Source organism: Schistocerca americana, chromosome 3 (genome assembly GCF_021461395.2).
Source record: "Schistocerca americana isolate TAMUIC-IGC-003095 chromosome 3, iqSchAmer2.1, whole genome shotgun sequence".
Classification (NCBI taxonomy): domain Eukaryota; kingdom Metazoa; phylum Arthropoda; class Insecta; order Orthoptera; family Acrididae; genus Schistocerca; species Schistocerca americana.
Window position 1 is genome coordinate 410,779,464 of NC_060121.1, and position 25,882 is coordinate 410,805,345.

The 25,882-nt window shown below is 43.2% G+C and overlaps 1 protein-coding gene across 2 annotated transcripts in view; it reads left to right on the forward strand.

The window, feature by feature from the left end:
* LOC124607449 (DNA mismatch repair protein Msh3-like) overlaps positions 1–25,882 on the forward strand; it is a 365,016-nt gene that overhangs the window by 220,850 nt on the left and 118,284 nt on the right. For both annotated transcript variants that reach the window (XR_006978833.1, XM_047139784.1), the window contains exons 13-14: positions 3,096–3,320; positions 6,679–6,796. Coding sequence is in view for 1 of the 2 variants with exons in the window: in XM_047139784.1 (XP_046995740.1) it covers positions 3,096–3,320; positions 6,679–6,796 (343 nt within the window). In the remaining variant the exon portion in view is untranslated. The remainder of the gene's footprint in view (positions 1–3,095; positions 3,321–6,678; positions 6,797–25,882) is intronic.

The window sequence follows — 25,882 nt, forward strand, 5'->3', positions numbered from 1 at the left end:
GTCAAAAATGTCAGCTGAGCTGAAGAAACAGTATTTGTACAACGTGTACTACCAGTAATAACTTATGGCTGCGAGACATGGACATTAAGGGAATTCATTGTTAGAAACCTAATAGTAACTCAAAGAGGAATGGAAAGCTCAATGTTGGGCTTGTATTTGTATGGCAATACAGACATACATAAATGATCTAATGGACAGTGTGCACAGCAATCCACAGCTGTTTTCTGATGAGAATGTGGTGTGCTGTAAGATGTCATCATTGAGTGACTGTATGAGCTTACAAGATTACATAGACAAAATTTCTTGTCAGTGTGATGGAGGATGGCAGCATGTTCTAAATATCGAAGAGTGTAAAATAATGCAGATGAGTTGGAAAAACACTTGTAATGTTTGGATATGGCATTGTTAGGGTGCTGTTTGACACCATCATGTCAGTTAAATATGTAGGAATCATTTACAAAGTTACTGGAAATGGAATGAATCTGCACATCAGGGCAGAAGTGAGGAAGGCGAATGCTTGACTTTGGCATATTGGGAGAATTTTGGGGACGTGTAGCAAATCGAAAGGGAGACAACATGTAGAACACTAGTGTGAGCCATTCTTGAGTGCTGCTCAAGTGTTTGTTATCTCCACTAAGGCAGATTAAAGGAAGACATTGATACAGTTCAGTGGCAAGCCACTAGATTTGTTGCTGGTAGTTTCAATCAGAATGAAAGTATTATGGAAGTGCTTCATCAACTCAAATGGGAATCCCTTAATGTTTCAAATAGTTATTTTCTTTTTTGTGTGATAGAGAGGAAACATTGTTGCACACAAAATTCCATGTTGCATATGCCACACAGAAACAATGTATCTTTTGCTACTCGTTCTTCAGATCCTACACATTTTCTGTGCTTTATTTTTCCCTATTTGTATCGATACTCTCCAGGAAAAGATTTACAGCCACCCATGAAATCTCAGCACTACTTGGGGAAGATTGAATCAGTATCATGTATTGTGAACAGAGGTTTACAAACAGAAATATTGAATTGGCTGGTACTAATTTTCTTGTTGGTTACCTTCATTTCTAATGCTCATGCATGTGAAACTACCATGAGAATTAGATAGACTGAAAGCATTCTCTATCACTTCACAGAGTGATGGTCAAAATTTTCCATTTGATGTTATCTCTCCAGTGAAATCAACACCAAGCTGGTTCTTGTTATAATTGAAGATTGCTGTTGGCTTGTATTTTTTTCTCCTCCTCCTCTGTCAGTACAGGAAAAGTATGTGTGCTCTATGTCTCATACTTATCATATAAACAACTAAAAACAAAGATGATTTGACTTACCAAATGAAAGTGCTGGCAGGTCGACAGACACACAAACAACCACAAACATACACACAAAATTCAAGCTTTCACAACAAACTGTTGCCTCATCAGGAAAGAGGGAAGGAGAGGGAAAGACGGAAGGAAGTGGGTTTTAAGGGAGAGGGTAAGGAGTCATTCCAATTCCGGGAGCGGAAAGACTTACCTTAGGGGGAAAAAAGGACGGGTATACACTCGCACACACACACACATATCCATCCACACATATACAGACACAAGCAGACATATTTTCTGTCTGCTTGTGTCTGTATATGTGTGGATGGATATGTGTGTGTGTGTGTGTGTGTGTGTGTGTGTGTGTGTGTGTGTGTGTGTGTGTGTGTGCGAGTGTATACCCGTCCTTTTTCCCCCTAAGGTAAGTCTTTCCGCTCCCGGGATTGGAATGACTCCTTACCCTCTCCCTTAAAACCCACTTCCTTTCGTCTTTCCCTCTCCTTCCCTCTTTCCTGATGAGGCAACAGTTTGTTGTGAAAGCTTGAATTTTGTGTGTATGTTTGTGGTTGTTTGTGTGTCTGTCGACCTGCCAGCACTTTCATTTGGTAAGTCAAATCATCTTTGTTTTTAGATATATATTTCCTACGTGGAATGTTTCCCTCTATTATTATCATATAAACATCTCTTTTATCTTTCCATAGTAAGTCCAAAATGTTTCCTTCACACCAAACAAGCATTTCATTCTGTTGCAGCAGACAAAGCAAATGGCATTCCTGTTGTGTTCCTTTTTGACAGTGCCAGTGGAATCAATACATTTTTCTTCAAGAGATATTGCTAGAGCTACACTTATATAGTACTGATCAGTGAACAGAATATGACTATTACTATCTTAATTGTCAAGCAGTCTTTGCACTCCATTCATTACAACATTGTCCTGCCCACAAAAGACTTCAAGGTTCCAGATGTAACTTGACTGTGCCTCTGATATCATGCACAGCTGTATTCCATACTAGTTTGGCTCCCCTGGCATATATTATGTGAAAGTAAGGCATCCCTGAAATGGGAACATCTTGTCATCAGTTGTGATGTTACATTCATGTTAGTATCCATTGTTGCACTGATCACCTGTCTTGTCCTTTACTGGTTATACTTTTAACAGTGGATCAAACCCAGATTTGCCTTTAGATTTCATTTAATTGTTATCATTCAGTTAGAAATTGGAAAGTATTAGTAGAAACCTGTTTGAGCCCATTATGTTCAGACAGAAACTGCAGGAACCACTGTATTTGTGCTCCAGTTCTGCAGCTGATGGTTGTTCATATGCAAAATAATTTCAATATATTTTCCACTGTTGTCCAGGCTGACTCTTTTCCATGCCATTGGTCTGATATTTGGCAGTCTTCACAGTTTAACCAGTAGGGTGACTATATTGGTGACATACATTAGTATGACGCTCCCTGGCCTGAGTAATGCAGCTTGAATGCTCCCTTTTGTGAGATGAAGTAACCTGTGGATCCGAAAGCTAGTATTTGTATCACCTCGTGCTCATATTTTTGGCTCATGCTGAATGGAAAGTTAAAGTTGATCTTATTGTTAATATGATAAATGTTTCAGTTATTAAAAAGTAGGTAAATATTTTTTGATGAATCAATAAACTAGAAATCAAACAAGTGTTAAAAAGTGCCAACTATATTCAGTATGTTAATTTTGCATTATTGCCCAGTTATTCAAGTCATTTTAATATATAACATTCTGGAACTTTTAATGTAATCAATTAATATTTTTTTGTAGGACAAAGACCTATCGACGGTACCGTTCCCCACAAGTTATATCGATTTTGAAGCAGTTGTGTCAGCTACGTGAAAAAGTAGAAGCTGATTGTGAAGAAGCTTGGAGAAATGTGGTGGACCAGTTTAACAAAGATTACATAAGACATAAAAAATCTATTAAAAATCTTGCAGCCTTAGATGTATTGTTATCATTTTCAGAAGCTGCCAAGCTCAGTGATTACTGCAGTTAAGTATCAATGAGACCTACAATTGAGTTTATCATTGTTCAACATTACCAAAAGATGGTATACTAGCAAAAATTTAGAATTGTGTGTTCATCATTAATTAATTGAACATTTATTGGTAACAGAAGAGAATAGTGAAAATTTTTTCCTCCATTGTTCAGTCAGATAAAGTTAATCCATACAGATCCAGCCCAACTTACATTGCTTGTATGTAATTATGATGCGATAGTTTTCTATTCATAAAATGATGTCAGCTTTATTTATAGAATCTTTAACAAATCAATTTCAAAATAGTGTGTCACATACACAACGGGATCATGGATGAGATCAGTAAATTTGAAAAGACAGTTGCTGGAAATTTTTCATTGCCCTGGAGATACACTGTTTCAGTATTCTGAATGTATTTAAAAACAATATTTTAGATTAATAAAATATTTTTGGATTGAAGGAGATCACTCACAGAAAAGCAGTTGTGTTGAATTGTCGACAGCCACACACAAAAAGAAGAGAACTTGCTAGCTTTCATAGTTAACTTCTGATGAGCTAGAGTAAAACACACACACACACACACACACACACACACACACACACACACAAATGCGTGTAAATGCCTATGCCCTAACATAGTGCCAGCTGGACTAACAGTGCCAATGCTACTTTTTGGCAAGTAGAATGGTTCTGGTGGGAATAGCATCAGGTGGAGTGGGTAGAGGAAGAGGGAGGTGGGAGGTAGGAAGAGGGACTGGGAGTGGACGACTAGCGATTCTAACGGATACTGCCAGTTCGCCAACTAGTAATGTGGGAAGGAGGGATGCGGATATATGGGCTGGCACGGTTGTAGCAGATGGTGGGAAGCAGCACATGCTGAATGTGATGCAGGGAAGTGAATTGGGAGGGTGCAGTGGGGCATAGGTTGGGTGGGTGGCAGAATGCCACTTTAGGAGCGGTGAAAGGATCTTGGGCAGGTTCTCTCTCACTTTGGGATGAGAGGAGGAGAGATTATCAGAATCCTGACGAAGAATACAATTTTTTTGTTCCAGTCTAGGGTGATATTGTGTGATAAAGGTGCACTCGTTTGTAACTGGTACTTGGGACTTGTGGGAGGATTGGACATGTGTGAGGATATGGCACGGGAAATCTGTTTGTGGACTAGGTTTGGGAGGGTATCCCTGTCTGTGAAGACCTTCAAGAGGCCTTCAGCATACAGGACAAGGGAGTTCTCATCACTGCTGATATGTCATCCATGGATGGCTAGGCTACATGGGAGGGATTTTTTGGTGTTGAAGGAGCGACAGCTATTGAAATGCAGTAATGTTGGTGGTTAATGGTTTTAACGTGGTCAGAGGTGTGGGTGGAGCCATCAGAGAAGTTGAGGTCAATGTCCAGGAAGGTTTCACCTTCAGACGAAATCTTCCTAGCCTCCCAACCCCTAATCTTGTTCAGTTTCATTGATCATATCTTGGTGATCTGGAGTCTGACCCTATCCACTGTCCTTCACAATCTCAACACCTTTTCACTAATCTGCTTCACTTAGTTCTCCTCTACCCAGCATGCCACTGTCCTGGACATTACCTCCACTTCTGTGATGATTCCATCCACACTCCTACCCACATTAAAACACATAACCACCAACAGTACCTGGTTTTGACAGCTGCCATCCCTCTCATACAGCATAGCCACCTGTGGATGGGGTATCTGCAGTGACAAGAACACCCATAATGAGATTTTCACTCTGCAGCAGAGTGTGCGCTAATATGAAACTACCTGGCAGATTAAAACTGTGCGCCAGACTGAGACTCGAACTTGGGACCTTTGCCTTTCGCAGGCAAATGCTCTACCATCTGAACTACCCAAACACAATTCATGACCTGTCCTCACAGCTTCAGTTCTGCCAGTACCTCATCTCCTACCTTCCAACTTCACAAAAGCTATTCTGTGAACCTTTGAGCACTCCTGGAAGAAAGGATATTGCAGAGACATGGCTTAGCCACAGCCTGGGGGATGTTTCCAGAATGAGATTTTCACTCTGCAATGGAGTGTGTGCTGACATGAAACTTCCTGGTAGAATAAAACTGTAGGCAGGACTGAGACTCGAAATCAGGACCTGTGAGGACGAGTCATGAGTTGTGCTTGAGTAGCTCAGATGGTAGAGCACTTGCCCTTGAAAGGCAAAGGTCTTGAGTTCAAGAACTCCCTTGCTCAGTATGCTGAAAACTGCAGTAAGGCCTTCCCAGATAGGAAGTGCTCCTCATAGTCCACAAACATATATTCTGTATTGTATCCTCACATGGTCCCAATGCTTGCACTGCACCCAAGAATCAGCTATGAAGGAGTACCCACCCTCGTCACCTAGTATCATACCCCTGTGGCAGACCAAAGTGCAAGACCTGTCCAATCTGCCCACCCATTATCTTCTGCTCCAGAGCTGTTACAGGCTTATCCTACCCCATCAGAGACCACACCACTTGTGAACTGAGTCATGTGATATAGCAACTCTGCTTTAAGCTCTGCACCGCATTTTACATTGTTATAAATACCAGCCAGCCGTCCACCAGGATGGATGGCCACTGTCAAACTGTTACCAAGAATGAGGCTGATGACACGGTGGTATAACTTGCAGCTGAGCACAACATGCTCAGTTTCAATGGCTGCTTCACAGGCCAAGCCATCTGGATTCTTCTCTCAACCACCAGCTTCTCTGAACTATGCAGATGGGAGTTATTCTCCACTCCTTCAGCCATCCTGGCCTCAATGTCAGGTAACCCACTGTCCCCGCATCCTCCACTTAACAGTTTCCCATTCTGTGTCGTGTCAGTTCCTCCTCTTCCTCCTAACCCATGTCCCCACATCACCCTCAGCATGTGCCACTTCCTGCTGGCCACTACAGTTGCACTGGTCCATATACCTGGCACATTCCTAGACAACAAACCAGCCACCTCCCTCCAAGCTAATATACACTCACCCCCAGTCCCTCTCCTGGCCTTCTGCATTCTTCTCCTGCCACCCACCTCACCCACCACCATCCACATCACAACCAACGAGTCTGCCTGCTGAAAAATAGCATTTACACTGTTAGTCCTGCTGACGCTATGGACAGAGAGACAGAGAGAGAGAGAGAGAGAGAGAGAGAGAGAGAGAGTGTTTACTCTAGCTCATCAAAGAATAATTCTGAAAGCTGGCAAGTTTTCCTTCTTTTGTGTGTACATATCAACAACACTTCTGCTTTTCTTTGAGTGGTCTCTTGTAATCTGTATTTACATTCTAAAAGAGCTTTCCTACAGCATTTAGATTAATGGAATGTTTCATTTAACTCAAATTTAAGATTAAGCTGTTTATTAATATTGTACTCTTCTTCTGTAGGCCAAAGCTGACTGAATCAGTAGAATCAGAAATTCATATTAAGAATGGACGACATCCTGTTCTATCAAGAATTATGGAAGAATCTGGACATTTTATTCCAAATGATTCTTATCTAAAGGTACAGTACTTATGCATCCTGTAAGCCAGCATAAGTGTTTAAAATTATAGATTATAATTGTAACTAAATGAGGTCTTACTTGTGAGATAGTTTCAAAACAAAAAGGCTTTAATTTGAAATACATTCCCTGCAGGGAGGTCTCACTTATTCAGTGCTTTTTTTCACCACCTGGAGAAGCTGCTTGTGGCCTTTCATACTAGGAGCACTCTGGTAAAGTGCAGTGCCTCTTATGAAATAGTTCTACTGCATTGTATACCTTGTTTAGGGACTGTGAGAAGGTGATAACAGAGATTAGGGTACATACAGACATATACAAACTGTCATTTCTCAGTCCTTCCATCCATCTGCATCTACATCCATATTCTGCAAGTCAGTGTGAAGTGCATGGAGGAGGGTACTTTCCATTGTACCAATTTTTAATGCTACTTCCTGTTCCATTCACCTATGGAGTATGGGAAGAATGACTGTTTAAATGCCTGTGCTTGCACTGTAATTAATATAATTTTTTCCTCTCAACCCTCAAGGGAACCATACTTACGGTGTTGTGGCACTGGTATGTTCCTAGATTCATCATTTAAAACTGGTTCTTGAAACTTTGTAATTAGGCTTTCTCAGAATAGTTTACATCTATCTTCAAGTGTATGCTGGTTTGGTTTCTTCAGTATCTTTGTGACACTCTCCCATGGGTCAAACGAACATTTGACCATTTCTGCTGCCCTTATCAATATATGATCAATATCCCCTTGACTTATATTTGATACAGATCACATACATTTGAGACAAGCAAGATGGCCCATGAGGAATGATCAATATTCAGAGAGATGACAGGAATGATCAAGTGAAGCAAAAAGTTTAGTAAACATGGGCATTAAAATGCATACCTTAAGAGCTGTGATCACTTCTTCGTCTTTGATACTATGAAACAAATCTCTTCTACTACAACCTCTTGGCTTTCTGTATTTTGAGAGGTGGTGGATCAAACAAAACAAGGAAAAAAGTTCTGTAAACACTGGCATACATTAAGAAACATGAGAACTTGTTCACTCTCACTAGTATGATAACACATGTCCTACCACACTAGTGCTCATAGCTCATAAGCCATGTATATTTGAGCCCATATTTACCAGACAATTTTTTATTGTTCTTGTCCACACTGTGTCATCCTAAAATATGCAAAGCAGAGAGCTTGCAGTAAAAGAGATTTGCTTCACAGTATTGAAGATCAAGAAGTACTCGTAGCTATTAATGTATGCATTTTAGACTCCATGTTTACTAGACTTTTTTGCTGTGAATGATCTTTCCTGTCTTATCCTTGAATATTGACCTTTCCTCCTGGGATACTGTGTAGTTTAGTCTGGGACATATGAGTGATTTGTAAGCAATCTCATTTATAGACTGGCTGCATTTCCCTGGTAGTCTATCAGTTAACCGCAGTCTGCCACCTGCTTGATCTTCAACTCAATCTATGTGACCATTCCATTTTGTGCCTTTACGAATAGTTAAACAAAGGTAATTGACTGATTCCAATTATGACTCGATACTGTAGTCATGGGATCCATTTTTTATTTATTTATTTATTTATTTATTTTTTTTTTTTTGTGGAGTGTGCAATTTTGCCTATCCGAACATTTAAGGCAAGATCAAGATCTGACTGAATATTTGTGCAGCTTTTTCCCAGACAGTACTTCATTATATATAACTGTATCATCTGCAAAAAGACTATTACTATTAAAAATTTTCTTGGCCGTTAATATACGACATGAGCAACAAGTGTTCCAACACATTTCACAGAGATACACATGATATTACGTCCACATTTGCAAGTGACTCCCCATCCATGATAACACGCTGTGTCTTCCCTACCAAGAAAACCTCATCAAATACTTTTTGGAAATCAAGAGATAATGCAGCTTCCTGACTGCCTGGATCCAAGGCTTTCAGAATGTCAAATGGGAAAAGTTGGAGTGCATTTCACATGATCATTGTTTTCAGAATCCATCCTGGTTAGCACGAAGGAAGTCATTGTGTCGGAGATACATCATTATATTTGAAACCAGAAGATGTTCTGCGATTTTATGAAAATTGGATGTCAGAGACATTGCACAGTAGTTTTGTTGATCACATCTGCTACCCATGTCATAGGTGGGCAGATTTTTTTGTGTGAAGGATCTGTGGTCAGTTGTGGTTAAAAGAGGGACTGATTCACTATAGAAGCTGATAGGAATTAGTGTGGGCTCTTGTACATAATTGAATTTTTGTGACTTTCAACTGTTTTTCAACACCACTGACAGTTATATCTATATCACTTATCTTTGCAGTGGTGCAAGAATTAAATTGGGGTGACACCCTTGGATTTTCCTTTGTAAAAGAACATTTGAAAATAGAGTTCAGCATTTGTATTTCTGCTATACCACCCTCAATTTCAGTTGCTGCCATATCTATCAGTGTCTGGACATCAGCCTTTAAATATAACTAGAATTTCTTTGTGTTTAGTGAGAGAACTTTTGACAGTATTCTCACTATGGTAATCATTGATGGCTTCACACATTTTCCTGTAGGCAGCCAAATGCATTTCATTAACCATCTCATTATCTGTAGCTCTATGCTGTGTTCTGCACTACTACCTAGCAATCTGTGTTTCTTTAGAAGTCTCTTTACAGTGACTGTATACCATGGTGGATTTCTCCCACAACAAACCATTCTGTTAGGTGTATATCCATCAAGTACATGGTCAACTATTCTTCTAAATGTGAGCCACAGTTCTTCTTTGTGCTCCTCTCCAAAACTTCCCCTTTGTATTTTGGTAATGATTGTTGCTGCAACTGTGTCATGATCACTGGTGCCAGTTCCTTTGTGGACAACCTCAAGGAGGTCAGGTCTGTTTGAGACCATTAGATCCAGTATTTTCCATTATGACTTAGTTTCTGAACTTTACATTCTAGGTAGTTTTTGGAGAAAGAATTTAGTTATGTTTCACAGAATATTTTGTCTCACTCACCACCCAACTTATTGTTGGATTGCTAAAGTCTCTTTTTTTGATGAAAGTGTGGTTGTGTAACATCTCTGTCTCTGTAAATGAGGATTTCTGCAGTAAGAATTGGTATGCTCTGTATGCTCATAAAGTTTACACGTATTATGTATTTTTGCTTACTAATAAATAGTGTGGAAATTGTTGCTCTATGCTGTGTCACTTTTCTGCTATCACACTGCTGGTGATTCCCCACAGTGGTGACCACGATTTTCCATGTTGTGCCATGATTTTGCTGTTAAGTAAAAACTCTGTTGTGCCACTTACGCCATTGAGTATGCTGCCATTACGAATGGTGGAGCCTCGAAACTTACCTGGCAGATTAAAACTGTGTGCCGGACTGAGACTCGAACTCGGGACCTTTGCCTTTTGTGGGCAAGTGCTCTACCAACTGAGCTACCCAAGCATGACTCACGCCCCATCCTCACAACCTTACTTCTGCCAGTACCTCGTCTTCTACCTTCCAAACTTTACAGAAGCTCTCCTGCAAAGTTTCATATCAGTGCACACTCCACTGCAGAGCGAAAATCTCATTCTGGAAACATCCCCCGGGCTGTGGCTGAGCCATGTTTCCACACTATCCTTTCTATCAGGAGTGCTAGTTCTGCAAGGTTCGCAGGAGAGCTTCTGTAAAGTTTGGAAGGTAGGAGCCGAGGTACTGACAGAAGTAAAGTTGTGAGGATGGGGCGTGAGTCGTGCTTGGGTAGCTCAGTTGGTAGAGCACTTGCCTGCGGAAGGCAAAGGTCGCGAGTTCGAGTCTCGGTCCGGCACACAGTTTTAATCTGCCAGGAAGTTTCATATCAGTGCACACTCCGCTGCAGAGTGAAAATCTCATTCTGGGTACAGCCTCACTGTTTCTTTGACAATGTTGACATCATCTCTCACTCACCAAGTGCTCTTGAATTCCATGGACATTCCATGTGTAGAATTGATAAAGATCAGCCAAGGCTTGGATTATACTACAGCGCTGGACAACAGAGCAACAATGCTTTCATTGTCTGCCACATCTTCAGACCAACCTCGCATCACTGCTGATGCCAAGCAGCAAACTGTGCCATAATCCAGAGTTCACACTGAGTGAATTTATTCCTTCAGACAAAAGTGCAGCAGAGAGTTGGAATAAACAATGGCCACTCTCCTCTGTAAGAAATGTTAATCTAAGTGCCTTTAACTTTCGCACAGGTCAAAAAATCACATGTTCCAGTGCTAATGATTTTGAGTGTTATGATGCTGTCATTAATGACCTGAACCGTACGGTCACCTTCCACAGCACTGTTATGGTTGGACAACAATGGCCTGCGCTATACCTTTCTTCACTCACATGCGCGTCCGTTCTTCAGACATCCACCCGAGCTCTGCACACATCGCTGTGTGATGCCAATTCCACCTGTGCCATGACTTGACCCTCCTCATCACATCTCACCCTACATCGAGCCACTTTTCCTGCCCATCTCCTGCACTGACACTCCCCATGCTTCCTGTGTATATGGTGCTGTGTCACGCCCACCTCATAGTGGTGCTTGCAATCAAACCATTGACAGCCATCATACCATCCACCACTATCTGAAACTACTGTTGTTCCACATGGATTCTACCATGATATGGTTTGCCTCAGCAAGTGCTTGATGTCAACCAGTGGCATCATTGGGGAGAAGTTCGCCTCACTTCTTAACCATCTCAGAGTCAATGTAGACCTTATTAGAATCTTGCTTTTGGATGTTCTGGCTTCTCAAAAATACAAAACTGCCAAGACACTACTGCTATAATGACTTAACATGCACACCTGAGCAGCAGCTACATCTCATCATCAATGAGACTACTTTGGCCAACAGAATGCTGTCTTCGCTCTGGCGTCACCTGCGAGTTCTAATTGATCCAACGCTCTTGCCACAAAATCACGTACTATGGACACTTTGGCTCTTAAAATTACCAGAGAACATCCAAACAGTGATACTAAAGCATAAGGAGGTACCGCTGGAGTTTAAACTTTGACTTGCTGATAGAATGAAGGTACTATCACAACAATGAATTCTGATCAACTACCAACAGCACTAAACTGCTTTCAATCCCCAGTACAGTTGCACCAAAACTGCTTTTGTGTGTTTTCAGCCCAGCTGCCATGACATTCTGCAGAGCTACAGACCACGCAACAATGGTCAGATGCAACCCCCTGCCTCTACCGCCCTGAGTGCCTTTTACAGCTCCAGCGGACAACAGTCACTTACCAACAGATTAGGACAGGGTGCACAGTGTTGCAGAGAATCCTGCACCTACCCAAACTAGTATGTCGACCTGAGAATGGCATGTCAGGCCGCTCTTTATTTACAAGACACCCCTGAACACCACAACAAAATAGTACCAAAGCAGCATTTCAGTGGACAGATGGTCCCTGACTCTTCATCAATGTCAAACATCCACACATATATTTCCTCGTCAATACTGGGCCAATGTGAACACTCTATCACCTGCTCTTGCACCTGCTGTAGTGTCACCATTCCCACTGCAACTGCATGTGGCCAATGACACTGTAATCTCTTTTGCTGGAACTGCACACATTATGCTTGTCCTTGGCACAGATACATACATACCTTGGACATTCTTGGTGGCAGAGACAGTTGAACAAGTTCTGGAAGCTGACATCTTCTGTCATACCAACTATTGCCAGATTTAAAGTCTGCCCTCCTTCTAAGACAGGATGGCCAGCAGTCGATCCATGGTGTGAGCAGCGATACACTACTTGCCAGCACTGCAATACCCTCAGTCATGCTGCCACCACTCGACACTCCACTTGACCTGAAGCTAGAAAGCAAAGCCCCTTTCAGCCAGTTACACTTAAAGGCAGCTGAGTATTCTTCATTATGTCATGACAATAAGGTCATGTGCCTTACCAACAAACAACTATGGAGATGAATTGTGGATGCCACCACATCACTTCATGCAGCTCAACAGCATCTCGATGACCTTAATCATCTCGACACCAATCGCTACCACATCACTTCGTGCAGCTCAACAGCATCTTGATGACGTTCATCATCTCGACACTAATCACTACAGTGTCGCCGCCTCTACGGGCACTTCTCAAGTTAATGAAGCATCACAATCCCCACTAGAATGTGCAGCTGAGAGAATGCCATGTGACGTTAAAAGCAATGGTGAATCATGTCATGCCCTACTTTCTGGACTCACTCCATGCTCCCCCATTAGACCATACACAATCTGTGCCATGCTGGATGGTACAGTCCACCACATTAAACCACAAAAGCTCCTCCTGACCGCCGACACCTCTGTCGTCAAGCTCTCCACAAACTTAAAGCTGTGGTGGACAAACTGTTATGATCTGGCTTGGACACGCTATCAGAAAGTACTTTGACCTCCCCAATTTAACTAGTTCCTAAAAAAATGGTACTTAGTGCCTATGTGGCAACTACTGCTACCTCAACACCTGCGCAGTCATTGACAGCTACCCCATTCTGAACTTGCACAATTTTTCTCACTTCTTGGCCAGGGGAAAAATTATCAGCATCGTTGGTCGCAAAACGGGATACCTGCAGATTCCAATGACTGATGAAGATGCACCAGAAACTGTGATAATAATGCCATTTGATCTCATTGAGTTCCTCTACATCCCAACAGACTAAAAAAAAGTGGCACAGACATGACAAAGATTTATTGATAGTGTACTGTTCAATTTGCCTTTTTGCCATGCCTACCTAGATGATGTCATAATTTTTTCTTAAAATGAGCAAGACCATGATGACCACCTGCTTATCGTCCTTGATTAGCTGGCCTCTCCTGGTTGTGATAAATGATGACAAGTGTCAACATCTACAACCCCATGCAACCTTTGTCGGACACCACGTCAGAGCACCTGGGCTGCATCCTGCTCCTGAGAAAATTGACCAGATATGCCTCCTTCCACCTCCCAACAACTACCAAGAGCTGCGTAGGTTTTTGGGGGTCATAAATTTATACAGGCACCAATTGCCACCCATCGCTGAGACTTTGCTACCACTCACACAAGCATTGTACAGCAAGACTACATCTGGTGAATGATGCCTTGATTGAACAGTACAGATGCAGGTTGCTTTTGACAAGACAAGAGAACACCTGGTGCACGCCACGACCCTTGCCCGCCATTCACCTGATGCACAGCTAATTAGTGTGTCTGATGCTAGCAGTCACATGATTGGGGCTGCTTCACAGCAAGAGATTGTTGGAATCACTCAGCCACTCAGGTTTTTCTCATGCAAAGTTAACAACACTGAGAAAAAATGGTCCAAATTTGACTGTAAACTACAAGCCATATATAAATCAGTTTGTCACTTTCAAGATGATGTAGAGGGGAGACCTCTTACCATATACATAGACCATCACCCATTGGCACATGCATTCTTTAACCCGTTGGCAGATTCTGCACCCGATAGTTTCCTCCACCTAGATTTTGTACCAAAGTTCACTACTGACATGCAATACATTAAAGGTGATAATAATATTGTGGCAGATTATCTATCCCATATTGCAGCTACCTCTGCCCAGTTGGACTTTGATAGAATCGCAAAAGCAAAAGCTACAGGTCCTGATCTCCACAACTTCTTTGACAAACCAGACAGTGGAGTCCAATTGCAACAGTGCATGCTACCCAGAGTGACCTAACATTTTGGTGTGATGTTCCAAATGAATGGGTATGACCAGTTGTCCCAGAGCCATATCACAGGACAATTTTTAACCTTCTCCACAACCTTTTGTATCCGGACATGTGCCCTACTGTACACCTCATCACAGAACAGTTTTTCTGGCCTAATATCATCAAAGGTGTGCCACGTGGACCAGGACTTGCATGTCATGCCAGCAGGCGAAATCTGGCCACCATGCACAGCCTCCCTTCAGTGAATTCCTGATTCCAAAGGGGCAGTTGTAGCACATTCACACTGACAGCTTAGGGCCACTCCCTGAATTGCCTGGTCACCATTACGTTCTATCAAGACAGATTGCATGACGTGATGAGTGAAGGCCATGCCCATTTCCTACATATTGGCAGAGACAGTGGCAAAAACTTTCCTCAGCAGCTGGATTGCCAGATTCAGCTGCTCAGCCTCCTTAACTTTGGACCAGGCTTGGCAGTTTGAATCCCAGCTGTTCAGTGACTTAGGGCAACTGCCTACCAATGGTGTCATGGAACGGTGACATCGTATGATGAAAGCTGCTCTCATGTGCCTCTCAGAATTGTGAGTGGAGGCCCTGCCATGGGTTCTCCTGGTCATTCACACAGTACATATAGATGACATTGACATGCCGCTCGCCAAAATATTGTAAGGTGAGCCCCTCTCTCTAGCTACTGAATTCATAGTCCATCAAATGGTTCCTGCGGAACAGGACTTAGCAGTTGCGTGTGTGCGCACACATACAATACATCCGTGTGCCACCCCCCCCCCCCCCTGCCTCTCCATCCTCCCATTACATGACAAAAAGAAATTTTTATTTATAAAGACCTGACCACATGTTCTCATGTCATACTATGTGTGGATGCAGTGAAATACTCCCTACAACCACCATTTGCAGGACCGTACTGAGTGTTGAAAGGCAATACAAACACTTTTGATATTATAATTACTGGAAAACAAACAACAGTATTGATGAACCATCTTAAACTGTCATAGACTGTAGCAGACCCGCCACAACACTCTCTCCCCACCCCACCACCTCCTATGCACCCATTAGTCAATTTCCAAGTGCATGTGAATCTCCACAATTTTCTGCCTGACATCATATCCATCACGTTACACGATACTGACCTCATGATTACTGGTGTCTACATGGACAGGCAGCCGGGTGCAAATACTGTCACACACATTTCCATGCACATGACTCCTGTCCCATCAGAAGTTGACACGGCAGGGCTCACCTCCTGTTTTTCAGCAGACAGTTCACTCACAGTCATTGCCCCAGCTTACATCACCACCGGCCTCACGACAACCCCAGTGGACACAACAAATCGAGGCAATGCTACCTTCATCTGTCCCTCTTCAAATGCCACTGCTGAGCTAGCAACAATTAAAGATGCCACCGAAACGGCTTCCTTATCTGCTAATACTGCTGGCAGCAAACCGTTAGTTGCACCACTGACAGCACTCTTTTCTGACTATGACACCCACATCACTTCAGACAAACGGCATCCCACAAAAGCCACTCCACATTGTGAAGGGGGGAAAGCCATGGCTCTGTGGCAACGTAACATCTTTGTCTTATTGTATATGTGTGCTTACTACTAACTAGTATGGAAATTTTCTCTCTATGCTGTGTGACTATTCTGCTATCATACTGTCGGTACCCTATTCCCCACAACAGTATGATGGGGAAACTTATTTACAAGCAAACAGCAATTTTCTCTAAAATGTTTTTTTTACATTCTGAGATGAGTCTGATGTTTGGTAAAAGGATCCAATTATGAGTTTATGTCCGCCCGTGTTACTGAATTTGATCCAGATGATCTTGCTTGCAGTTTCAGTTCCTATTTCGGTGGATACAGTTTCTTGTCTGCCGTAACAAATACTCCATTCCATTTATTGTTAATTATTCTTGTAAAATATACTTAAATTTTCCTCAAAAATCTCACTGCTATCAATTTTTGTCTTTCATCAGCTTTCTGTATTGTGTGGGCTCCACTGCTTTTTAGGAGCACTTCAGACTCTGGCACTTTGTTGTGAATGATGTGGCAGTTAATCACTTGTAGAGGACATTTCTTTGGAAGTTATACTGACAGTTTTCTGTTCGCTGCAGCTATCATTATTGAGACTGGATAGAGAGTTGCATAATCTAAAATAAATAAAAAAATTAAAAAAAACTTTGTTTGCATCCCACAAACAATCAGCTATTGAGGGTACATAGTATGCGGGTCATCCACAAAGTATGTTCTGTTTCTATTTCTATCAGTGGCAGCACTACAATTGCAGTTATGAGCTTGTGCGGCAGCTACTCTGACTCAAGGAGAAGACATGAACACCATTTTCAGATCATTGCTGCCAACGTGTGCTTTATAGCGCTTCTTTATAATGTCAGCCGCAATTGAAAATGTGAAATCAGATCGGTGATTTGTTTTCTAGATTTGTTTTCTAAATGCAAAGAAAGTTAAATCAAAGGAAATTCATCAGCAAATCTGCAAGGTTTACGGACAAAATGCTATGAGTGATTCAATGGTTAGAAGATGGGTCAGACTGTTCAATGAGGAACGTGATCAAGTGCATGAAGAAGAATGAATTGGATGCCTGTCTGTGGTTACTGATGAACTGGTTCACACAGTTGAAGAGAAGATTAAGCACAACCATAAGTTTACACTTAGTGTCCTTGCTATGAAAGTTCCGCAAATCTCACAATCACTAATTCATGAAATTGTTACTGAAAAACTGAAATTTTGAAAACTTTGCTCATGTTGGATACCCAAAATTCTTACTGAACAACACAAAAAACAACAGATGAGTAGTGCACTTCAGTTTTTGACACGTTACAATGAAGAAGGTGCTGGTTTTCTTTCTCAGATAGTCACAGGGGATGAAATTTGGGTATCGTATGACACCCCTGAAACAAAATGGCAATCATTTGAATGGAGGCACACTTCATCCCCAATCAAGGTTAAGCCTAAACAAATCTTGACACCTCGAAATGTCATGTGCGTTATTTTTTGAGACAGAAAAGGCATTTTGCTGATTGATTTTTTACCACGAGGCAAACAATCAATGCACATGGTTACTGCGAGACCATTAAGAAATTGCACCACACAATACAGAACAAGTGCTGATGATTACTGTCAAAACGTGTTGTTTTTTTCCATGATAATGCCCGACCTCACATGGTGAATGTGACCAAACAACTCTTACGGGAATTTCAATGTGACACATTTGATCATCCTCTGTACAGCCCAGACTTCGCTCCTAGTGACTTTCATCTCTTCTTACACCTAAAATCTGTCCTTGGTGGTTAACGCTTCAACAATGATGACGAGCTGAAAGAACACGTTACCACATGGGTGAATACATAGGCGACAACCTTCTATGAAGAAGGCATACAAAAACTTGTGCCACTCTATGACAAGTGCTTACAAAATTTCAGAAGCTATGTAGAAAAGTAGTTTAACTGTTGTAGATTTTTGTACAATAAATATTTTTTCTGTATCTGTACACATTTGTTTTATATAGCCAAATGGAACGTGGACGTACCTCATATTCAAAATAAATGTTATGATGTGAAACATGTCAGTGGAAAATATGGTATAGGAGGAGTTGTTCAGAAGAAACATCTTTAATTTGCATTTGAAAGTACTCCTGCTACCGGTCAGACTTTTCTTTCATGGGTAGATGTCAAAGGGCTTTATAGCTGCATATTTCACCCATTTTGATGCCAAAGCTAGATTTATTAAAGGATAATGTTTCCTTCTAGTGATGTTCTTTTGAATATCTCTCTTACTCTTGGATATGGATAGACAGTTGATACCAAATATCATAAGTGAATAAACATGCTGTTGGGCTACTATCAATATTCCCAGCTGTTTAAAGAGATATCTGTGAAGTATATATGAGTGAACCCTACACATAACTCTAATTACTTTCTTTTGTGCAATGAATGCTTTTTTGCTCAGATGAGGAGTTACCCCAGAATATTATCCCATAAGGCATCAGTGAATGGTAATCTGCAAAATATGTGAACTGACTGAGTTCTTTAATTTCACAGGTGGCAGTTATTCTCATGACAAAAGCAGCTAAAATTAAATGTTTTGTTAGCTTTGCTGTATGGTTTTTCTGTTTTCAGTTTTCATTCATACGCACACCCAAGGACTTAGAATTTTCCACACTGTTTATTATTTTTAAACTAAACACTATTCTGGGTACAGTCAGAAAAATCTCAGACAGAATGGATCTAATTTCAGGACATGATTTTAGGAAGTCATTTCCTTCTTGAAGTATCTGATTAATACATTCCAGACCAAGATAATTCCGAGTGACAAGTGGTGTGTTCCAAAGTTGTTTTTTGGAGAGAGCAGCAGAACCAGGATTGGATGTGATGGCCCCGAAAATCTGCTTTTGACCTAGGCTGGTTCGATAATTACATCCAGTGAAGGCTGAGGTGAGAACGGTGGTCAAAATGTAAGTACTGTCATTTGTTAGCAGGTTTAATGTGGACAGCAGTGTGTAGGTGGCCTTTCATGAGGAAAGAGGCACAGTGTTCAGAATAGGACCATATGTAATTTAATTGGGAGAAGGTATTCAGAGAGTCCAGGAAATTTAACAGGTCAGCCTCACCATGAGTCCATATGGTGAAGATATCATCAATGTATCTAAATGAAACCAGAGGCAGAAGTCTTATGGATATCAGGAAAGCCCCGTTCAAGCGACCCATGAAAAGGTTGGGATGGAAAGGAGCCACACTGGTTCCCATGGCCGTACCCCTGGCTGTTTGTATTTATACATCTCAAAGGTGAAATAGTTGTTGGTAAGTATAAAGTTGATTAAGGTGATTAAGAACGTCATAGGTTCGGAATGAGGTGGGTGCTGTCTGAGGAAATGCTCAGCAGCAGACAGTCCATGTACAGAGGGGATGTCTTTGTAGAGAGAGATGGCATCAATGGTGACAAAAAAGGTGTGTGGTTGGAGTGGGACAGGCACAGATTTCAGATGATCTAGGAAATGGTTGGTATCTTTCATATAGGAGGTAAGTCTTGTACTATGGGTTGCAGGTGCTGATCAACTAAGGCAGATATACATATGGTGGGCTTGGCCAACCTTGTTAACATCCCACAGCCTTCACCACGGCCTCTCAGACCAAGAATAACTCATAATCACAAAAACCAATCACAACAGTATAGTGTCCTCAACCTCTCATCTAAAGCACTCTTCCCTTCTGAATTATCTGTATTATCTAAGGGTCTCACTTTCAGCACTTTGATCAGTCTTCTTTGGTGAAAGACCTACTTTCCTTCACTTGTAATGTCTACTGGTAATTTCACTTTGCTACCCAGTCCCAAAATCTTTCCAACAGCAAACTTGATATTGAACTCTGCCTTTAACAGTTCTGATCGTGTTTCGGACTTGACCCACCAGCTCTACCTCAAAATCATGACTCACAAGCCTTCCAAGAAGTCCTCACATCCAGCATTGCTTCACAACCCTTCCTCATGGCCATATAACATGCCCCTAACATGACCTCTGCAGAACTCCAAGCTCTACATTCCCTAAAATCTGATGACTCCATCATTATCCTCTCAGCAGACAAAGGGTCTCTCACTGTGGTACTTAACCAAAAGGAGTATGTTAGTGAAGGTGTATGCCTGCTGTCTGACACCTCCACATACAGCATCTGCCATCAAGATCCCATTCCTCTGATTCAAACTGACCTGCAGTCCCTCAACCCATAGAACTTCTCACCCCACCCTGTCCATGCACCTCCGTCTGTTACCTTCTTCCTAAGATCCACAAACTCAATCATCCTGGCCATTCTATAGTTGCTGGCTTCCAAGCACCCACCAAACATATATCTTATATTGATCAGCACCTGCAACCCATGGTACAAAGACTTCCCTCCTGTATCAAAGATATCAACCATTTTGTACATCATCTAAAATCTATGCCTGTCCCACTCCCACTACACACCTTGCTTGTCACCAGTGATGCCACTTCTCTATACCAACATCCTGCATGTACATGATCCGTCTGCAGCTGAGTATTTCCTCAGTCAGCAGTCATTTGATTCCAAATCTATGTCATCTTTCTTATTCACCTTAATCAACTTTATATTTACCAACAACTACTTCACCTTTGGGAGGCAGAAACACAAACAGATCAGGATACGGCTATGGGAACCAGGATGGATCCTTCCTATGCCAGCCTTTTCATGGGTTGTGTGGATTGGGCTTTCAAGGGATCTATAAGTTTTCAGCCCCTGCTTTAGTTCAGATACATTGATGAAATCTCTACCATAAGGACTCAAGGTGAAGCTGTTATATTGCTAGAGAAGGCCGAAATGCACGCTATAAGCTCACGCAGGATGGCGTGAGATCTGCAACAGGATACGGAATGAATGCTATAAAGAAAAGTATGTAGCTGCTGGAATACTTAACTTTAATCCATCATTTGTATACATCGTTCTTGATGAGACATGCTTCATACGATAACTATCAATTGCTATGGCGCCTTGCTAGGTCGTAGCCATTGACTTAGCTGAAGGCTATTCTAACTATCTTCTCTGCAAATAAACGAGGCTTCGTCAGTGTTGCATCGCTAGCTAAGTCGTCCGTACAACTGGGGCGAGTCTAGTAAGTCTCTCGAGACCTGCCGTGTGGTGGCGCTCGGTCTGCTATCACTGACAGTGGCGACACGCGGGTCCGACATGTACTAATGGACCGCGGCCGATTTAAAGCTACCACCTAGCAAGTGTGGTGTCTGGCGGTGACACCACATTCCTCCCCCACAAATCGGCGAACGGTCGTGTTATAAGGCTTCCGCCCGCCGTGGGGAGGACCCCATGTTGGCGTATGCGATGAGGTGGGGAGCCTAACAACAGGCGAGGCTGTGCCACCCGCACCTGGCCATTCGGTCCGAGGGGAGCTAGGAAAAGCCTGAAAACCTAGTCCAGGGTGCACGCCAAGATGCGGTGTATGCGCCCTTAAAGAGACAGGAGGGGCCGAAGGGTCGACCTCCATCACGTCGGGGTACCCGACGCGCGAAGATGCCATGTGGTCCGGAGCGGGCAAGAGTTCCATGGCGGAGGACTGCTGGTCACGGGAAGCGATTGGCGGCGCGTGACCCAGGGAGGCGCTTGGTGGCTGCAGCGACGCGTCCACTGCAGGCGGCGTCAGCAGGAGAACAGGCGGTGACGGCGGCGACGGTGCGTCGCCATGGGGCAAAATGGAAGGCAGCGTCGGTAACACCTGGGGATGAGGCGAGCCAGTAGATGGGTCCCCAGGGCGCTGACTGGACAGCACCATCACTGAAAGCAGACGGGGAGCGGCAGAACCCAGGCGACGACAGAGGCGCAGCTGATTGAGATGCCGACGCACCTCACCAGAGGCCCCCAAAACCAAATACATTGCGCGGCCGAGGCAGCGAAGAATGCGCCCTGCGAGCCAACGCCGTGAACCACGATAGTTGCGATAGAATACAACGTCGCCTGGAGCAAAAGCAGGAGTCTGCCGCTGCACAGGAACCTGATGCGGCGGATGCAGCAAAGACATCAAGGTTCGATGAGGACGACCATGGAGCAACTCAGCCGGCGAGCGACCATCTCGGGGCTGAGAGCGATACGAAGACAAAAAGAGCAACAACGCGTCCTCCCGAGAATGCGACTCTTTCAACTTCAACATCTGTGACTTGAAAGGCCGGACCAATCGTTCAGCAGCACCGTTTGACTGAGGCGAAAACGGCGCGGACGTCAGATGTTGAATACCATTGGCCTTGCAGAATGACTGAAATTCTGCGGACATGAATTGTGGGCCATTGTCGGGAACAATAGTCTGTGGAAGACCTTCAGTGCAAAAGATAGCAGATAACGCTTGGATGGTGGCAGATGACGTCGTGGAAGACATCCGGACAACAAAAGGAAAATTACTGAAGGAATCGACAACAACCAACCATCGAGCATTCCAGAATGGACCAGCAAAATCGATGTGCAAGCGTTGCCAAAGGGAAGTGGCTTTTGGCCATGCAAAGAATTTCCGCAGTGGTGCGGATTGTTGTTCGGCACACGCCTTGCAAGAAGAGCACATATTCGTAATCGCAGCATCGATTCCGAACCAAGTACAGTGCTGACGAGCAAGTTGTTTCGTTCACACTATACCCCAATGTCCTTGGTGGAGAAGCCGTAATACAGAGGACTGTAACGAACGTGGGACCACGACCCAGGACTGATCATTATCAGAACGCAACAACAAAACACCACGTCGAACAAAAAGTCTCTCCTTGTGAGCAAAAAATCTGTGAACCAACGGATCTGCGATCCGCGACTGTGACAAGGGCCATTGCGTAGCAACAAAACGCAAAACCATAGCAAAGACAGGGTCAGCAGCTGTGGCTGTAGCTACACGACGAAAATCAATTGGAAACGATTCGACCACGTCATCGGTTTCCGCATCAATGAACATGCAAGCAAGTTCGGAAGAATTGAATGCTTTATCCTCAGCAACAGGCAAATGGGACAACGCATCAGCGTTGCCGTGTTTAGCAGTGGACCGATACAAGATATCGTAGCGGTACTGCGAGAGGAAAATAGACCAGCGAATGAATTTCTGCACTGTACGTGGAGGTACAGGCTTGTTTGGATGAAAAAGTGACGTCAAAGGTTTGTGGTCTATGATGATGGTAAAGTGACGACCATACAAGAAATCGTGAAACTTTGTAACACCAAACACGAGAGCCAAAGCTTCTTTCTCGATTTGTGAATAATTTCTTTGCGCTGACGAGAGCAATTTGGACGCAAAGGCAATAGGGCGATCATGCGAACCATCTTTGTGCACAAGCACAGCTCCGATCCCGAAATCCGATGCAGCAACCATCAACAAAAGGGGTTTCTGGGGATCGAATGGCATAAGGCAAGTATTTGAAAGCAACGCTGATTTCAACTGGCGAAAGGTGCGTTCGCATTCCGTCGTCCAGACGAACGGAACACCTTTACGGCGTAAGCGATGAAGCGGAGCTGAAATGGAAGAAGCGCGCGGCACAAAGTTATTGTAATAGTTAATTTTTCCCAACACACTCTGTAGCTGCTTCAAATTCTGCGGCGAAGGCAAGTCTTGTATGGCACGGAGGTGCTCTGGACTGGGATGTTTGCCTTGGGCATTGATTACATGTCCCAAATATGGTAAGTCACGAGCAAAAAACACACATTTGTCCTTCTGCAAGCGAAGACCATTTTGTCGCAAGACCTGAAATAATGTGCGGAGGTTGGCTAAATGTCCTTCTTCTGTCTTTCCGGAGATCACAATATCGTCCAGATAGTTTTCTGCAGTAGGGACCGATGCACAAACAGTTTGTAAATATTGCTGAAACAATGCAGGGGCGGATGCACACCCGAATGGCAGTCTTTTGAATCGATACAAACCAAGATGCGTGTTAACCACCAAAATGCGCTGGGATTCTTCGTCCACCGGTATTTGCAAGTACGCATCTGCTAGGTCCAACTTAGAAAAATATTTACTCGGACACAATTTGTCAAAAAGATCTTCCGGTTGGGGTAAAAGGAAAAGTTGCAATCACTAGTTGGGGATTCACTGTTGCCTTGAAGTCCACACAAAGTCTCAATTTTCCGGAAGGTTTTGGCAAAATTACTAAGGGTGAAGCCCAGAGAGAAGCCTGCACACGTTCAATTACACCTTGTGATTCTAAATAGTTGAATGTTCTTGCGACCTCATCACGCAATGCGTGGGGAACATTGTGCGCTCTGAAAAATTTCGGTTGCGCGTTTACTTTCAGTTCCAAATGTGCTTCATAGTTCTTAGCGCAACCAAGGCCCGGTGCAAAAATGTCTGCAAATTCTTCACATAGACGAGAAACACTGGCTGAAGGCACAGTCTGGTTCACTGATAGGACCTGATTTACTATAGACAAGTTAAACAATTGAAATAAATCCAAACCAAACAAGTTCACTGCAGAAGAAGAACTAAGTACGTAAAATGAGACAAGTTTTGTTTGTCCCTGGTATGTTGCAAGAAGACTGCACTGTCCTAACACAGGGAGACGCTGTCCTGAATAACTAGTTAGCTGAACATTTGCGGCATGCAACGGAGGTTTGCCCAGTTGTTTGTACGTGTCATGATTAATGAGTGAAACTGCAGCTCCGGTATCGAACTGGAATGGTATTATGTTGCCATTAATGTCCAAGTCTACAAAAAGTTTATTGTCCTGCTGACGACAAGAGCGACTGTCTCGTGCAACGTGAACAGACACTGGTACAGACTCACTCGCGACTTGACGTGATTTCCATCGATGTCGACGCACACTTTTTGTGGGACGAACACAGTCACTGTTAGAGGAAGTGACACTGGGCGGAGTGGAATTAATTACATGAATTTCCATGGGTGAAGGTTCATGAGCCTGAGCATTCTTGGTGCGATTCCGGCGTGAAACAAAGGGCCGGGAATGGTGTTTTGTGTCCCATCTGAGCTTTTTCTGGCAAACACTCTGAACATGACCTTTTTTAGTACAGAAAAAGCGAATAGCTTGGCGTGACGGGCAATTCTCACGCGAATGTCTAGTAGCACACTGCGGGCATGACTTTAGTACTGCATTTGCATGCTGGCGGGGGACATGTGGCTGCGCGGACGTGCGCGAGGGCTGTTTACAGTTCCGTGCAGCTCGCCCGGCGGGCCGGTTAATGTGACACACAGCTGGCGAAGTTTCAAATGATTCCTGAGCAAAGTCCAGTGTGTCTTGCCTATCCAATATGTCTATCACTTGTTGAAGGGAGGGATTGACTAGTTTCAAAATTTGTTCCCATATACGAACATCAGAAACGTTCTGTGCAATTGCATCACGCACCATAGTATCTGAATAAGGGAGTCCACATTCACACTCAAAAGCACAATCCCTTGTAAGGCCTTGCAAAGTTACAACCCACTCCTGATTAGTTTGACCGGCCGTACGTTTTGTACGAAAGAACGTATACCGTTTTGCAACTACATTGCCTGATTCCTTGAAATAGGCATCTAAAGCATACAAAATTTCTTCGTAGGACAGAGTTGCTACGTCGCTTCGGGGAAATAATTTCACTATCACACGGTATGTTTGCACCCCTACACATGATAATAAGTGAGGCTGCCGCTCGTTACCTTGAATTCTGTAGGCGGCGAGATGAAATCCAAATTGGCGTGACCACTCCGTCCATGTTTCCATTTCCTCATTGAAGTGTCGAAACGGTGGTGCAACTGCATGTTGTGGGTGCGGTAGCGGTGGAGCGGCGGCGGCCGCATCGTTTTGCATTGCACGTTGACCCTGGACGAGCTGTCCAAGGGCATCCAATAACGCCTGCGTCTGCTGATTCTGCAAGCGGTAAAATTCGGACAGTACATCTGGAGATTGTGG